The sequence below is a fragment of the Eschrichtius robustus genome, chromosome 6 (genome assembly GCF_028021215.1).
Source record: "Eschrichtius robustus isolate mEscRob2 chromosome 6, mEscRob2.pri, whole genome shotgun sequence".
In the NCBI taxonomy this organism is placed as follows: Eukaryota; Metazoa; Chordata; class Mammalia; order Artiodactyla; family Eschrichtiidae; genus Eschrichtius; species Eschrichtius robustus.
In genome coordinates this window covers 17,863,902-17,881,849 of record NC_090829.1, presented here as the reverse complement: position 1 = coordinate 17,881,849, position 17,948 = coordinate 17,863,902, and the positions used below count along the sequence as shown (strand labels likewise).

The 17,948-nt window shown below is 38.5% G+C and overlaps 1 protein-coding gene across 4 annotated transcripts in view; it reads right to left on the bottom strand.

Moving 5' to 3' along the window:
* Positions 1–17,948, bottom strand: part of PPP2R3A (protein phosphatase 2 regulatory subunit B''alpha) — a 210,483-nt gene that overhangs the window by 118,334 nt on the left and 74,201 nt on the right. For all 4 annotated transcript variants that reach the window (XM_068545961.1, XM_068545959.1, XM_068545958.1 and 1 more), the window contains 2 exons: positions 11,924–12,190; positions 3,923–4,026 (listed from right to left, as the gene is read on the bottom strand). In XM_068545961.1, the coding sequence (XP_068402062.1) occupies positions 3,923–4,026; positions 11,924–11,977 (158 nt within the window). In that variant the 5' untranslated portion in view covers positions 11,978–12,190. The remainder of the gene's footprint in view (positions 1–3,922; positions 4,027–11,923; positions 12,191–17,948) is intronic.

Here is a 17,948-nt window from a genome sequence, read left to right as displayed (position 1 = left end):
AAAGTTATAGCTCTTTTTTTCCCTTAGCACTAGACATAGTGACTTTCACATTGAAGATTCTCAAAAAATGTTTGTGATCTAACAGATATACCCTTAACTGACTTCATTTGTGATTATTAAAGCCATAGAATGATCTTTATATTTATTTTCCTTATCATTCTTCAGCATGCTCAGGACCCCCAAAGTTAAATAAATACACATTTCAGAAAAAGATTAGTGAAATAGGTGTTGATGGGAATCACCTCTTAGGGTAAGAAAATGGGTGGGATGATCACAACAAAAAGGCAGTGAGGTATAGCACCACCAAGTACAAACTGCACAGACGTGACAGATGAGCGATTCTCTAAGAGGGAAAAGTCAAATCAGGTAGGGCCTTTTGCTATCAGAAGCATGAATCAGAGAGAAAAGGTGAATTCTGATTCTCAGCCAATGCTAGTGGCTGCTGAACTCTATAAGGCAGGAGAAAAAGAGATTTAAAAAAGTTGTGAAAGCTGGAGAAAGAAGGTAAACATAGCTGTTCTAAACTATCTTCCAGAGCTCTTAGGACGAAATATTGTTTTGTTAGTGGACAAATGACACTTTGACATGAAAAGGTAAGAGGAAGTAAAGCATAAAAAAGCTGGGACAATATTACTGACTCAGTGTAAGAGGAGCTCTGTCACAAAGCTAGTAAACTGGGAACTCAAAAAGAAAAGCTGTGGAGCAATGCCTTTCCCCTAAAAATGTCTTGACTGTAAGAGAAACAGATGTCAAAGTACAGATATGAAATGGGCAGCAGAGCAGGGAAGGGAAGGGGAGCAGAGGCAGGGGAACAAGAGCCTGTTAAGGTGTTCATGCTCAAACCACTCAGAGGAGGGCTCAGAAGCTTCCACCCCATAAACACTGGGACAGGAGGCAAACTATTTCCCGTTTTGCTCTTAACTTTTGTATTTGACTTTCCCCCCAAGATTATATAGAGCCTATTATTGGAGCAAGTCAGCATGTGTATGTATATGCCAATATGTTTTAATTCTGTGTCATTATCTGCCAGTTGTGTTTTTTTTAATTTTTAAAAATTTATTTTTTGGCTGCGCGCGGGCTTTCTCTAGTTGCGGTGAGCGGGGGCTACTCTTCGTTGTGGTGTGCAGGCTTCTCCTTGCGGTGGCTTTTCTTGTTGTAGAGTATGGGCTCTAGGCACGTGGGCCTCCGTAGTTGTGTCACGCGGGCCCTAGAGCGCACGGGCTTCAGTAGTTGTGGCGCACGGGCTTAGTTGCTCCGTGGCATGTGGGATTTTCTTGGACCAGGGATCGAACCCGTGTCCCCTGCACTGGCAGGTGGATTCTTAACCACTGCGCCACCAGGGAAGTCCTGCCAGTTATTTTTTTGTACTTGAAAGTTTTATATACTATACTTGGGCCCAAGTCACTTTATGCAAAGGGTACAGTTTGTAAAAAATTATAAAAATAAACACATGTCTTCTTTAAGGTCAGTGTGGTAATTCAAACCATCCCGCTTAGTTGCTTTGTCTCCCAAAATAGCCATACTTGGGTCTCCTTTAAAGCACCCTGGTTTTTAAAAGGCATTTTAAGTGCTGAGAAAGGAGCTCCCACTAGAGGGCGCTCCAGTCATTACAGTATCTGGCCAGAAAATAAAGCTTTGATACAGAGACATCACAGGTTTCTGTTCATAGAATTTTTTTTTTTAATTTTTTAATGAAAAAAGACAGGGACAGTTGCTCATGCTGTATAACTTCATAAGCAGTTTCCTGTAGTAACTGAAAATGAAGACTTGTGCTTCAAGTCTTTTTTTGCCTTTTGCCTTTGCAGAAATAATCTCTTTTCCTTAGAGATAAAATGAAAATGATTCATCTCAATAAAGGAATACAGCTGTTGCGGGTGCTGCTGCTCTGTCCACCAACAGAAATGTCCGCCCTATCCCGGTGACATGAAGTCTAAGACAAAAAAACTGGCTGTTACTTTCCTTAATATTATGCAGTTAACTGCCGATAAACAAGTTGATTACTAGTTTTTCTTTGATAGTCAGCCTCAGGCTCACAAACATATGGTCCTAGCACATTCAAAATAACTTAGAATGTAAGTAGTTATAGTTCTTCTCTCTGGCCCTAATTTTTTTATAGAATGAACTACTTCCCCCGCCCCCCCTGCTTTTTAATCTCCCAGCTTCTTCAACACTTTCTCTGAAATAATCATAACTCACTTCTTGCTGCTTTCCCAGATTGTTAGATGGCTTTTGCCAACAATGCTGAACTAAATGGCTGAAGATACCCAGGACAACAGCTGTGTAACATCCCTATTCTTTCTATCCCTTGTTCACACTCCACCTGAGGCATTTTTCAGGGCCTGGCACCTACTAGGGGGAGAGGAATTAGCTCAATAAAAGCTAGAACATCTACACATTTCAAGATCTTCAATTCTGCTACTGTTATACACTGATTTCTAATAACAACGATAATAATTAATAATAGACAAGCAGACCACACAGCTGAAGTCCTGGCTTTACTGGTGGGGAAAGGAGAGGGAATCCAAGCTGACCCCCCTATTGTTCAGGCCCTTGGCTCTATTTTCTTCCCTCAGGTTCTAGGGTGCCAGAGACAGCCAGAATGGCAAATGCCAAATCTTTTACTGGTTTACTCCTAATTAGTGCTTTTTTGCTAATTCTAGACCCCAAGGAATTCTTCTACTTTTATGACTGCACACACAAAAAAATTTTTTTAAGATATTTATCTAGCTGTTTCCTATTTGCTATAGGAGAGGTGGAATGGTGACCATGGCCCTGACTTTGGAGGGTCATCCTGCTGGTATACAAGGAGTGGTTCTAGTCCTAGGGCCATTCTAGTCCTTGGTATTTGAACAACTTAGAACTATTCCCTGTAACAAAATGACTAAAATTCACCTGGAAAACATGAAGCATTTATAACTTTTAGCTTTGATGTCGTTCTTTAAAAGAAGTCCATTAACTGGTAGTCTTATATCCCCTGATCACTTTAGTTCTATTGTAATGAAAGAACTTGGTGAACTCAACTTGCTGCTAGATTTTTCAAAATAAGAATACAGTTATTAATCACCTATTATGTTCTCAAGCATTATATTACTAAGGGCTTTGAGGTGGCATGAAAGAATCAGAAGAATCTGTAAGCTGAATTTTGCTGCTATTATATGTTGATTTTAAATAATGATGATGATGATAGTGACATCAGGTGAACAGCATTTCCTGATAGTTCATCAGGAAGGGTATCTAGCCCAGAAAAGGTGAGAAGAGCATATTTAAAGAAGGCTGATCAGTTAAAAGAGGTAGAAGGGGCATGCTATAACAGTCTCTTAAATTGATAAATATATCAAGAAATAACTTCTAAAGAAGAAAGAAGGGAGAAAAAAATAAAAGAGAGAAGAAAGTTGGATTTGAATTCAAGAAAACTTGTCAGGATGTTAAAATCCAGGAGTATCTTGATAGATGTACTATTCCTTTGTTCCTTAACTGGAGCTTTCAAAAAGTAATAACTAAAATCTACTAGAATTCAGCTATTTTTAAGAAATCAACTACATACAATTCTAAATTTGATCACATGAGAATGGAAGCATGTGACATGTGTGGTTTGCTCCCCTTAAAGGAGCATTTATGTCACTGCTGCAAGAGTCAAATCCTAAGACTCAAATTGTTAACAAGTGAAACTAAGAAACTACCAAACAGTTATTAAAGAAGTATTTCTGAAGATCTGTTTTACCGATTAGAGACATGTAAGATAAAGGCTTAGGGAAAGAATTTGTGTGTGGGCATAAAAAATTGTGAATCATTGAATTTTACTTGTTGAAACAAAGGAAAGGGGAAAATTAATAAATGAGTAAAATAAGTGACTTGTATAAAGCATGTCATGAGGACTGGGCAATTCCTTGCCCAGCCCCAGAGTAACTGCTCTCATACTTACTTTCTCCACATGGCAATGAATGACTGTGCTGACACAAATCCTGTCCTCTCTCCCCCTGCAGCCCTGAACATGGGGGTTTTCCAATAAAGAGGACAGCCACAGACCTGCAAATAAAGCACAAATACAGTGTAAGCCAAGGGGCAGTGAAGAGATGACGTGGCCAAAGAAAGGGCCTTTGTGGCTTTTACCCTTCATGCCACAGTGGACAGAAGGGCCCTTGGAGGAGCAAAACTGGGGCAGAGGCAGATACATCAGCTGGGGTAGATTCAGCAAGACAGAGGGGAAACAAAATAAGAAGATGACATGTTTAATGAAGAAAATGAAAATCCATCTGCCTTTTCTTCAAGTGCATTTATAGTGATGTTTCTTTCCCCTAACCTGAAAAAGCAACCAGTCTCCCTCCCTCCCTACCACTCTTACATCATATATTTTCTACCTTTGGAAAAAAAAAAAAAAGTGACTGAACGTCATGGTTGTGTATGCCCTTCCTTCCTATGGCAGGAAAATACAGCCACCTTTTTTGCTCACTCACTTGGTGTCAATACACTATCACCTCTCTCCCTCTCTCTCCTTTGCTTATTGTGTTATTAAGCCCCAGGTGCAAAAAGAACCAGAAAAGCCTGGACTGTTCAAGAAAACAGCTATAAATCTATTTAAATGGATACAATTCAGGTGAAAGCTGAAAGGCAAAAATTAAAATGCTATTATGTATTTAGAAGATACCACAAACGACTACATATTTATACATAAAAGCCTTAGAAAGAACTAAAATACAGTACCCTAAAAGATAATGATTTTTTTTCTCCTCAATAAAAAAGCTCTTTCAATTAAGAAAAATTATTCTTACACTCTTACAAGAGACAGTCTGTACCAAAGTAACGTGCTTTTCTTCTAGAGGGAAAATTCTTCCGAGTAATAATAATATCTAAATATTAGCGGAGAAATAGTCTCTAAATGATCCCCATTTTGTATATACACATAAAACGTATTCCCAAATCTGAAGCTCTCTCTTCAGAGAGTCACATCTTGTCACTGGATAAAGATATTCTTATTATTCATATTGGATATAGGATCTGTTGAGCCTTATTCTACAAAGGGAAGCTTCCCCTCTGACACATGGCTGGATGTGAACCCGCACCAGGTTGAAGTGAAGCTGCTCCTGACGTGAGGCCTCAGTGCATGGGGGATCCCCACAGAAGCCTGCACAGCACCCCATCTGAGATCAGTTATGCTGAGAGAATGCCCAGGGCTGCTGGGTTCATGTCAGAGATGAGGATATGGATGGTGAGATTCAGGCCAAGGGAGGTAAGTACAGGGCAGAAATAAGAGATTGCTTCTGCCAGGGCCACTAAAGCATGTTCTGCAAGCAGGATGGAATTCAAGATTTCTTAAGCCCAGAGGTCAAATACCTCCACTGAGGTCAAGAATGAGGGAAAGGTGCTGCTTAGCAAACAAATGGATTTTGTTTATTGTATAAATTACGACTGCCAAGGTACAAAGCTTACAATTAACATACTTTGGGTGGTAACTGTCAAATCCACTTTCCCCAATCCCAATCCTTCCTTTCATGCAGAATGGTGGTTTGCCAAGAAAATGCTCTTAAATATGACAGGCTGTTGGTAACTGCTGGGAAAGTTGAAAGAATAGCCTGTACTATGGAGGTGGGGGGTGCAGAGCCACAAAAAGGGAGAAAATACAAGGAGAGACTGGAACTGGCTTGCCAAGGTGCTTGAAGCTCCCACCACTAGAGTCACTACAGATTTTTCAGAATTGGAAGGGATCAGGAATCTTCTAGTTCATCCTTGGGAAGTGGTCACCAGCTCAGCGAAACACTTCCAGGGACTGTGCACTTACTATCTCCCGTGGGGCCACTTCCACTATTAAAAACTTTCATTTCCTTGGATTACGGTCTTTTATTCAGAAGACTCCAGTTAAAATGTGTACATGTCAGCTCATAAAGAGTAGTAAATCACTGGGCTTAACATTTACAAATTTTTTATGACCCAAAGGCAGAATCCTAAGAGATAAGGTACAGAATAGATATGTTTTGAAGTAGATGGGAAAGGGCTGACCTGTTTTTCTAGTAGTGGGTCACCCTGAGCAGCCAAGGGTTGGGCAACATGAGGGTATCGGGCCCTTGGAGAAAATGCCAAAAGAAAAAACTGGAAGGGCAGTGGATGGCAAGGGCTGCAGACATTACACTTTGACCATTTAAAAAAAATGTATGGCTGGCCTGCATCTGCTTAAGAACAAAGGATTAAGATAAAGGGAGTGAGCGAATAGCCAAAGCAATCTTGAGAAAGAAAAATGGAGCTTGAGGAATCAGACTCCCTGACTTCAGACTATACTACAAAGCTACAGTAATCAAGACAGTACGGTACTGGCACAAAAACAGAAACATAGATCAACGGAACAGGACAGAAAGCCCAGAGATAAACCCACACACATATGGTCACCTTATTTTTGATAAAGGAGGCAAGAATATACAATGGAGAAAAGACAGCCTCTTCAATAAGTGGTGCTGGGAAAACTGGAAAACTACATGTAAAAGAATGAAATTAGAACACTCCCTAACACCATACACAAAAATAAACTCAAAATGGATTAAAGACCTAAATGTAAGGCCAGACACTATCAAACTCTTAGAGAAAAGCATAGGCAGAACACTCTATGGCATAAATCACAGCAAGATCCTTTTTGACCAACTTCCTAGAGAAATGGAAATAAAAACAAAAATAAACAAATGGGACGTAATGAAACTTAAAAGCTTTTGCACAGCAAAGGAAACCATGAACAAGACGAAAAGACAACCCTCAGAATGGGAGAAAGTATTTGCAAATGAAGCAACTGACAAAGGATTCATCTCCAAAATTTACAAGCAACTCATGCAGCTCAGTATCAAAAAAACAAACAACCCAATTCAAAAATGGGCAGAAGACCTAAAAAGACATTTCTCCAAAGATATACAGATGGCCAAAAAACACATGAAAGGATGCTCAACATCACTAATCATTAGAGAAATGCAAATCAAAGCTACAGTGAGGTATCACCTCACACTAGTCAGAATGGCCATCATCAAAAAAATCTACAAACGGTAAATGCTGGAGAGGGTGTGGAGAAAAGGGAACCCTCTTGCACTGTTGGTGGGAATGTATATTGATACAGCCACTAGGGAGAATAGTATGGAGGTTCCTTAAAAAACTAAAAATAGAACTACCATACGACCCAGCAATCCCACTACTGGGCATATACCCTGAGAAAACCATAATTCAAAAACAGTCATGTACCACAATGTTCACTGCAGCTCTATTTACAATAGCCAGGACATGGAAGCAACCTAAGTGTCCATCAACAGATGAATGGATAAAGAAGATGTGGCACATATATACAATGGAATATTACTCAGCCATAAAAAGAAACGAAATTGAGTCATTTGTAGTGAGGTGGATGGACCTAGAGTCTGTCATACAGAGTGAAGTAAGTCAGAAAGAGAAAAACAAATACCGTATGTTAACACATATATATGGAGTCTAAAAAAAAAGTTGTTCTGAAGAACCTAGGGACAGGACAGGAATAAAGATGCAGACATAGAGAATGGACTTGAGGACACGGGAAGGGGGGAAGGGTAAGCTGGGATGAAGTGAGAGAGTGGCATGGACATATATACACCACCAAATGTAAAATAGATAGCTAGTGGGAAGCAGCCGCATAGCACAGGGAGATCAGCTCGGTGCTTTGTGACCACCTAGAGGGGTGGGATAGGGAGGGTGGGAGGGAGATGCAAGAGGGAGGGGATATGGGGATATATGTATACATATAGCTGATTCACTTTGTTATACAGCAGAAACTAACACACCATTGTAAAGCAATTATACTCCAATAAAGATGTTAAAAAAAATTAAAAAAAAAATTAAGTGGGTTTCTTGCAGACAAAAAAAAAAAAGATAAAGGGAGTCAGGAGATCAATAAGAACCTTAAAAAAACAGGTAAATGATATCAATCTGAGAGCAACAGAATAGAGACTTTTATAACAAAGGAGAGAACAAGCTCATGTCAAGGCTTTTTACAAAGGAAAAGACTGGATGACAAGTGAGGAGGTACAGGACGCGCTGAAGATGGGTTTAGAAAACTTCGGTTTAGAGGAGCAGGCAAGAGTCAGCGTTGCTGGAGCAAAGAAAACTTGATTGACACCTATAATTTGATCTAAAAATGGCCCAACAACATAAAGAACTGAAAGCAAGGTTGTCTAATGATACACAGGAAGAGATGATCGCTCAATATTTGTAAAGTTCTTTAACATTTTAAAATGTCTCACACCTGTTATTTCATTTGGCCCTGACATGATCCCATACAGAAGAGGGCAGGTATTTTTATCCAGTTCTGCAGATGAAGAAAAAAAGGTACAGAGAGGCTAGCTTACAGGCCACAGGCACGATGGGTCAAGATGGTACTGTATCAGCCAATGAGAGGAGCTGGAGGGCTTTGTACGGTTCAGAAGACTTTCATTCTTTTCCCTCGACTTTCTGTTAGAGGCTAAAACTCAGTGGTGACAAATACTTCCCTTGCTGTTCCTCAGTTTCTGTTCCTATGCTGCTTTTGTCCCTCTTAGATTCATTCTCTAGTCATTTCTTCTCCATCACTACTTAAAGCTGTGGAAAAAAGTACAAACTACACACTGAGAATTTAATCAGAAATGGACATTAATCTCTCCACGCTGTTTGAGGTTGAAGATGAATGAACTAAACTTCACCAACAGATGCAGATTTCATAAACACAGAGTTTTCTTTGCACTTAAAACACAGACCCCAGTCTCTACAGCTACACTTAAGCGTCACGGAGAGTAGACTGTAAACTCAAGCTGGCCTTCCAAGTAGCTTTATAAGAGAGAGATTTTTTTTTTTCTTTTGATGTGGACCATTTTTAAAGTCTTTATTGAATTTGTTACCATATTGCTTCTGTTTTATGTTTTGGTTTTTTGGCTGTGAGGCATGTGTGATCTTAGCTCCCTGACCAGGGATTGAACCCACACCCCCTGCATTGGAAGGCAAAGTCTCAACCACTGGACCACCAGGGAAGGTCCCCCAAGTAGCTTTATAAACTATAAGAATCCATAAAAACGTTCATTTATTGCTCTGACCACCTCCTCCTTCGTTGTCTCCCAGGGGTTGTCTTCTCCTTTCCTATAGCCAACCTGTCGTGAGAACACAAGCACACGAGGGCGAGTGATGCAGGCACTGCCAAAGGATGAGGACGGTCTGCAGAGCAAAGAATAGCGGAAAGTAAGACTGATTCAGTGAGTGCTAACAGACTGGCGTAGCCAAGGAAAAGCTGGATTACATGGGACTAGCTAACTGGAAGACATGATTAAATGAATTTTTAAAAAATAAATGATTTTAAGAATAAAGAGGCAAAATCCAATAAAATGAGCTGATACAGTACTTCTGAGGTCATTATAGACACATCCTCATCTTTATACGCAATGTTAGTTTTAACTTTTTAAAAGTATGAGCAGTTCACCTTGCTATCTGAGCTGATAATTAAGGTCTAAGAGCAGTGAACACAAATGCTTGGCACCCCTGAATGGAATTTAGGGCTATAATCAAGTACAATTCAGACAAGTTAATCAGACATGTATGTGTATACTGGCTATTGTGCCACATGATAATTTGGTATAAACAGTAAATTGTCATGTAAATGCCTGTTACTATGGCTACTAAACAAAATAGTTTTCTATCTTTTTAAACTTCTCTATGTTGTCAGCTTCAACACTGCCAGTTTTTCCTGATGCCACCTATAGATTGATCCTCACTGCCTGTAAATAGGAAAGTCCTCCCTCTGACTCCCCAGCATGTAAACCCCTTCCCTGACTTGACTATGCTCTTTCCTACACTTCTCGTGACCACGTGGAGTCCTCAGGCTCTCTGCTCTCCTCTCACTGTGCATTCACCGTGGAGTGCTGGTGGCCACTGAGCCACAGGCAGGGCAGGGCTACCACCAGCCAGGTGGGAGAGCCAGAGCAGGAGGGTGGAGGCAGCACAGCAGGAAGGCTCCTCAGTCAGGCGCTGGGAATACTTAGAGGAGGAAGGTCGACCCACAGACCTTCAAGACAGAGCAGGCTGCAGGTCTCTGGCAGCGAGGCACTAGTCACTCTGATTGGCTCTCCAGATGTGGGGAGCCCAGCAGACCACCGGGGAACTACCATGTCCCGCAATGTGCAGTTTCTCCTGTTTGCCTGCCCGAAGTGGTCCATGAAACCTCATGTCTCTCTCACACAAATTGTTACCATGTTAGACATACCCTGTTTGGCATTTATGCGATTAACATGTTATCTCCAAATTAGACTTCATTCATCCTTGCTAAATTCTATCTTTTGGATTTAGATTCATCATTCTAGCCCACTCAGATAATTTACCACTTGATTCATAAAATAGCCATCTCTCAAAGCTTGGGGTAAGAAAATGCCAATGTCCTGAAAGAACTTATAACTTATTTGGGTGAATATAGCTTGGAAGTCAGCTGATGGTATGTTAGCATACGTTCAGGGGAGATAGGGTAGAAACAGCACGATGCAGGAGTCAGAGGACATGTCTCCTGACATGGACAAACTCTGTGACTTCAGGTACATACTTGTAGGACTTCAGTTTCCTCATATGTACAATAGAGGAGAAGCAGGTGAGCTCTTACTTCTGGAATGAAAGAGGTTGTTTTTCACTAGAAACATTCTAAGGGGTCAAAAAGCAAGTTCTAAGATTGAGGGGGTGATGAAAAAAGGAATAAAAAAAGAATTCTTTTTCACTCCCCTTAAAATCACTCTACTTACAAATTATTTAACAGTGGTAACAAATGTTCTGAGGCTAGAGGTAGGAGAGAGGATGGGACATGACAGGGCAGGGGTTCAGGGACGTCTCTCAGGACACAATGGAAGCTAGGTCTTAGAGGATGGGTGATGTGGGAGTGGCAGAGTGGAAGCCCATTTTGGAGGGGAGAACTATGAGAGCCCAAATGCAGAGGTGAGCCTGTGGGAGGGCAGGTGGGTCAGGCCCATGCAGGGAACAGTAGTTTGGGTTTTATCCTCAAAAGCGGTAGTTTTCAAACTTTCAAATATTATTCCTGAAAGCAGAGGAAGCGTTCCCAGTGGAAGGGTGCATGGGGTCTTGGGAACTCCCACTTGGTGTCTAGTTGTCCACATGCAGCCCTTAGCCTACTAAAACCCCTCTGTCTCTTGAAGCACAGCTTGACACCACTGCTAAATCCTGAGGTATGATCTGACTCTTCAGTATACATGCATCATAAAAACAGAACCCAAACAAAACAAAGAACTCCTACAGATAGTAGGAATCCCTGAATATTGCTGAGCTGGGGAATTATATTACTCAGTATTAACTGTTCTAGGAGGAGGCTGGAGGTGTAGAATCTGTTACTAAAGATGTTACAGTAGTCTTAGCATTAGGGACTAAGACCTTAAATTAGAAGCAGTTGGATATATTGAAAAGTATCACAGACTTGCTTCCTAGTGGCAAATCCATTTATTTCTGAGAAGAATTACAGTGTTGAGCTGGCCTAATTGTTTCTTGTCTGGCTTCAGGGCAAGGAGTTATGATCAATGAATGAGAACAAAAAAGAGAGATTTGTATTCAACACAAGGGAAATTTTTCTAACAAGGAAGGCTATTTAATGATGGAACAGGCTGCTTGACAAGGTAGTGAGTTTCCTGTCACTGAAGGCATTCAAGCAGATAATGAATTTATGTGTTGGTGATGCCATGGATGGAATTCCTATATTAAATGGGAGGATGGACCAGGAGACCACTAAGGCTTTTTTCAAACTTAAGAGTTCCTTGAAGTAGAACCACAGCTAATATATCAGTATCAAATACATTTTTTCAATATGGAAAAAAAGATCTATGTATGCTTACAAACAGAGAGCAAGGAGGCAATAAAGAGAGGGAGATTGGGATTGCTAGAGAAAGGGAGATTATACGTCATTTAGTAGTTATATTACCTTTGCAATTTTTCCCATTTCATAAATGTCTGCTTTCTGATCTTCAATATCCATGAAAGCAGTTTCAATTCTGCTTAGAGTCTGTTCATGATTACTGCAGGCATCGGGGAGTCCTTCAGGGAAGTAGAACCGTGGAATGTTTATGGATAATGTTGCATTCACAACATTATTCACATGAGGAACAGGGGAGAGAGGTTGGGGGCTACTTGCAAAGGTGGCTGGAGGTGGAAGTGGTGTTCCAGGTTTCTTTTCTGGTTTACTTTGAATCTGGAAAGAAAATATGATTATGAGACACAAATATTCTAAAGAGTATATATTGCTAGAAAGTCCTCACCAGTAATAGGAAGTTGGTTACAAATACAAGAAACCACAATTAGAAGCAGTACAGATGAAGAGCTCACTCGACTATAGACAGGGGTAAGCATGCTCTGAGGGAATGCTTATCTACACTGAATCAATCAGTACATTACTTATCTGTTAATACTAGAGTCTACATAGATTTGTGCTTAAAAAATCCTACAGTACATTTTCCCACCAGTGATGAGCGAGACATTTAAGAGCAAGGTCAGTTGACATATTAAGGACCTCAAGGTGAATTCTCAGTCTGTTGGACCTGGATTAGTAAATTCTTCTTGAAGACTGTTCTTGGTGTTTCTATGCATTTCTACCTGTCCTTCAGCAGGCAAACAGAATGAGTTCTTTTTAAATATGTAGATCTAAAATGTATTGTGGGGGCTGTCCTTCTACCTTCTTCCCTAGTTTGACTTTATCTAGGTAGAATCACTGCTAGTCCCTGATGCAAAGAAAGTCTTTGTTAAGAAAATTAAAGCATTTTAGTTTTAGAATGTCTTCTACCAGGCTGACTGACTTGCCACCAGGGGCATGCTATTTTTTCTGAGATACACATTTCTCTCATTTTTAGTATAGTCTAATAGACAAGGATCATGGTCATTAATTTCACCACAGCCAAACTCTCTTTACAGTTTATTAATTCATTAATAGTTTATATCGTTCCTTTTTCCAAAAAGGATTTGATGTGGTGTACCATAAAGAGACATAGAAAGGACAGTATTAAAAGGTTGGGGGGCAACAGGGAGACTAAGAGTAACCATGATTTAGGGAAAGGGGAGGGGAGGTACACTAATATTCAGGTAGAAGTTTATTTTAGCAAAGAAGACTAAATTTAGTTCTGAGATTCCTAACAGAAAAAGCAAAAAAGATTCCCTAAAGATTTTCAGAGTTTAATTTCTATTCTTAATTTTGACCAAATTATCTATCAAGGCTCATGAGCATGGCATTATTAAATGCTACATAAGGTATGAAAGATGGACATGACTGTTGACTAGCTAAATTTATTTTAAATTCACTGTGAACACAAAATATTACTCGAGTGTTCTTCTTCCTTAAATTATATCCTAATGCCATTCCTAAAGTTTGAACAATGATTTATCAGTATGAAGTAGATCTGAGTATCATATTCCCTTTTGACATATGGACTTATAACATGATTTTTAAATTCAGGGTAAAAATTTTAGCTACCTTTGAAAAGCATAAGTATTATAGGAAGACAAGCTTCATTCATATAAATATGTGATAAATATGATTTAACCTCCTACCTTTATTAAACACGGCCCATTTCTCATGTTAATATCTGACATTAATACAGAGTGGAGTCTGCTCATATATTACTACTATTGGGGATACGGAGTCCAGTTGGTCACACCAAGCCTTTGCTGCAGTATCAAGATATCACCCATATAAAGCAATAGTCAAGGAAGACATGGCAGAGGGAAGTGATGCCAATGAAATATGAAAAACTTAACAAAAATCAGTGATGGCTTACTAGCTCTGTGACCTCAGGAAAGTTACTTAACCTTTTAGAATTTCAGTAATAAAACAGATTATAACCCCTTCTTCTTGGAAGGTTGTTGTGAGGATTAAAGGAAATTACAGGATGTAACATAGGGAAGAGGCTCAAAACTGTGCTGGGCAGAGATATGTCTTATTTAAGAAAATGAGCCAAAGGATGGGGTTCTCAAAAGATTAAACATAACTTGGTATGGCCCTTCAGATTCAATAATAAATAAAATAATCACTTACACTTGTCAGGCAATTTAAAGTTTACAAACTACTTTTGATTTAACAAACTGATAATCTCTTCTAAGTAAACAATTCTCTCTGCCTTAGTGTTAAATCTGCAACTATTATTACATAGTCCTATGAGTCAATAACAGTAGAAACTGTTCTTAAATTTCTAAAATAAAGCATATAATTCTTCAGGGGCTTTACTTAGGTCGCTTGTATTAGTGTCATTTCCTTTCTATTATTCTATGCTGAAAGAGATTTGTGAGACTACAAATATACAGTTACCAAAATTCTTTTTTGTTTCCCCAAAATGTTTCCCATGGTGTGACATCCAGGGTAGTTATGGATAACTTCAGGGCAATTATAACCATAGGATTGAGACCACTGGTGTCACTGGGAATGAAACTCAATATTCTAGTGAACACACAATACTGGAGAAGGTTTAGAGCAAGCCCTTCAATGTTAACTCTACACTTTTGCTTTGACAGAAATAAATGACATTCAGAACAAACCCTGGCTATTTGTCAAAGTTCTAATTTGAATGGGAAAATATTAAGTTATATAATAGTTTACTTTGCTTTCCTCAGTGTACTTAACACAGAGCAGTTCACTAATAGGGAAGTATTTATTAATTCACTGTTTAAGTCCATATTTAATAAAACTGTTGTTAATACTTAAAAGGAAAATAAAAAGAATGCATTTACTTTGAACTTTTCAGGTGTACTGATTTACTTTCCACTGGGTTCAATAGGAGACATATAATTTAAGTCTTAAAGTAGTTTAATAAAACTGATGCTTTACAACATTATAGAATAAAACAGTAATATAAAGTTTGTCAGATTTACCAAGTTTAGCATCTGCCCACTTTAAATAAAACTATTTCATTCAAATCTAGGAACAGCATTAAAACAGAATTAGCTGTGTAAAGTATCTCAATTCTCCATTACAGTCTTTCCCTATACAGTATCATTTAGATATTCATGCTGAACAGTACCCTTATGTTACTGTAGCATTTCCAATATTTGACCTTTTTTTTTTTTAAACATCTTTATTGGAGTATAATTGCTTTACAATGGTGTGAGTTTGACCATTTTTGTCCTATTTTTAAAAACGCAATTTCGTATCATTCACTCAAATAATCTGAAATTACTCTAGGTCAGAATAACTACAAAACTATGGTTTCTTGCTGGATTCTGGATGTCCATCATTGATATGGCCCTTGATCTGTACTGTATTCAGTGCTAGGTAACTTGTTTGATGAGACACTGGCTCTACAGTTGTAAGCAAATAAGCACGATCTCTGCAAGCAGCCACTGCAGGCAGAAATGACTCAACCTCACAGCTGAGGGAAGACATTCTTTCACAACCCAGGAGTAACTGCCATCCTTCGCTCCCTACACACAGTATATCACACACACACAACTGCCTATAAATGTAAAAACAGTTCTTTCAAAAAAAAAAAAAGACTATCAGGATCAATATTCTTTTTTAAAAAAGATTCATTACAGATGTATGTATGTTAATACAAATTTAGTCTACTGAGTCAAAGTGCAAACAAGGATTTTAACATGGAAATTCTAACTTCTCAAAGATATTTCTATGAAAAATTCTAAATTGTAAAATATTTGTTAAGTTGTATTTAATTGTCTCTAAAACTGGATTCCCTCTCTACAAGAGAAAAATGTGAGTACTGTACTTCAGGTCCAGAAGGTCTATTTTTAAACCTGTTGGACTCTCTCTACAAATAGCTTTCTGGAAATAGCTGAATAGAGGACACAGATTAATTCCTTGATCTAATATCAAGTGAGCTGTAAAATTATTTGTAAGTTAGTTCACTGGGTGGTTTTATTAGTAATAAAAATATTTTAAAAGAAACACCCAAGTTTCAAACCTGTGTCTGCTGAAATGACTTCAGCCGCTTCTTAAACCGTGACGGGAGAACAAAATCACAGCCCCTTGCCAGGAAAGCTAACTCTCCCCTTAAATCCGGGTCCCTTCGTAGAGATGTTTCCTTGATCATCATCTTTGAAAAGTGGATGTTTACTTAGCAAACTGTCCAGCACACTTCTGAAGATAGTCAGACTTAATAAGTTGTCAATCTCGTCAGGTAGAAAGGTATTTTTTTCTTCTTATCTCCCAAAGAAATTAAGTTCAAGCATTGTGCTCTCCCAGCCTCCAGGGACCACAATCCATGCTTGTACTGACATGCAGCTGGTTCCCAAATACAGCCTGTGGCTCCCAAGACCTGCTCATAATTTTCAAGTAAGAAACACGGGCTGCAATGGGCCTGCTGCTCCTTGTAGGTAGCTTTATGTCAAACTGACCTGCCCATGTGGAGAATACAGAGCCTTCTGGGAAAGGAAGCACCCACTACTCTGAGCACCAAAGTTAGAAACATTACAGCTGGACCTAAAAATAGTGACTTCTCAGATAATGCTAACTTCTTAAACTCAGAATACATGAGGTGTCAATCCACATAAAACAGTTTCTCCTCAAGCTAGGAGAGAACATGTAGAGCATTTTTGATTTTGCTATTTAATATTTTATGAAAAAAAGAACATGCTGCACTTCAAATTTGAAACTATCATTTTAAGAATAATTTTTAAAAATTTCTTATTTGAAGGGAAGCAAATGTTTAAAACCTTCTAGATATAACCAGTCAAAATATGGAGAAAAACACTATCATCCTCAAACAGGAATATACAAAGAGATTTGATAGTCTCAGATTTTAAAATCAAATCTTTTTTTTTTTTTTTTTTTGGTTAGTTTGCAGAAGACTATCCAGTGATCAAGCATACTTTTTTGAAGTGATTCTGAATCTGGATACATTTGAAAATTTATTGTCAAAGCATTGGTTAAGAAAGTGGAACGATGGAATGCCAAAAGAAAGCAGATTTAGGTACACAGAAGTGAATGAAATTTGGTTATAAAAAAGGTACAAAAGATGGTCAAATAGCAATGACATAATATATCTTGAATTTGTGAGACTCGTTTTTCTTAAGCTTTCAAGAAATCTCAGATTTTAAAAAAATTCTATTATTTTATCATATATTGAATAGCTGCCTCATAGTTATTTACAAGCGAATCTTCAAGTATTATCTCATGTTTAATATTTAGAATTCAATATTTATTTTCAGTCATCCATATTATTCAATCTATACTGATTTTCTACTTCTAGAAAATATAAACCAAATATTACCAAATAAACCCCAAAACCAAAAACAGCTTACGATTCTCTTCTGCTGAACCTTTGTCTAATTTACTGGGAATTAAATTATTTGGTTTTCCATTGTTTCCTACAACTTAAGTTTTTTTCTTGATTTTAAGACATTCTGGTAACACTTTATAACTTGTATATTGGGCTTATATGCCTAAACCTGTAGTTTTCAAATTTCTTTTTAAGCTGTAGAATTCTCCACTCATACAAAATCTTACCTGAAAGCTCTCAATATATACTATGATTGAAAGAGGATTACATTGAAACCACTGGTCTAATGCTTCAACCTGGGCCTTTCCTTTGTCTCCCCAATTTTCTCTCACTCAGGTTAACCCTTTGAGCTAGGTGGCCTTCCCTACACTCTTGCCTATAATGCTCTAATTCCTCCTTCATTATTTACCTCCAGATTAAAACATTAAAAAAGTTTGTTATGAATGAAACTGGGTTTTTAGACTTGTGATTTAATGCTTTTTCAATTTAGCCACACCTTAGTTGTATTTCTCCCCTTCCTACAACAACCCGTGGCTTCAGGGGTGTGACTCTTCATCCCCTTCCTGAGAATACTCCTTCTCCTCAAATTATACACACTTTAACCATCCTTCGAAATTCAACTCAAATTTTACCTATTTCATGAAGGATTAATCTATTTAAGCCCCCTTATTGCAATTCTCTTAATAAAATATTGTAGAATCTTTCTTGAATGACTTCCACTTAACTTATTCT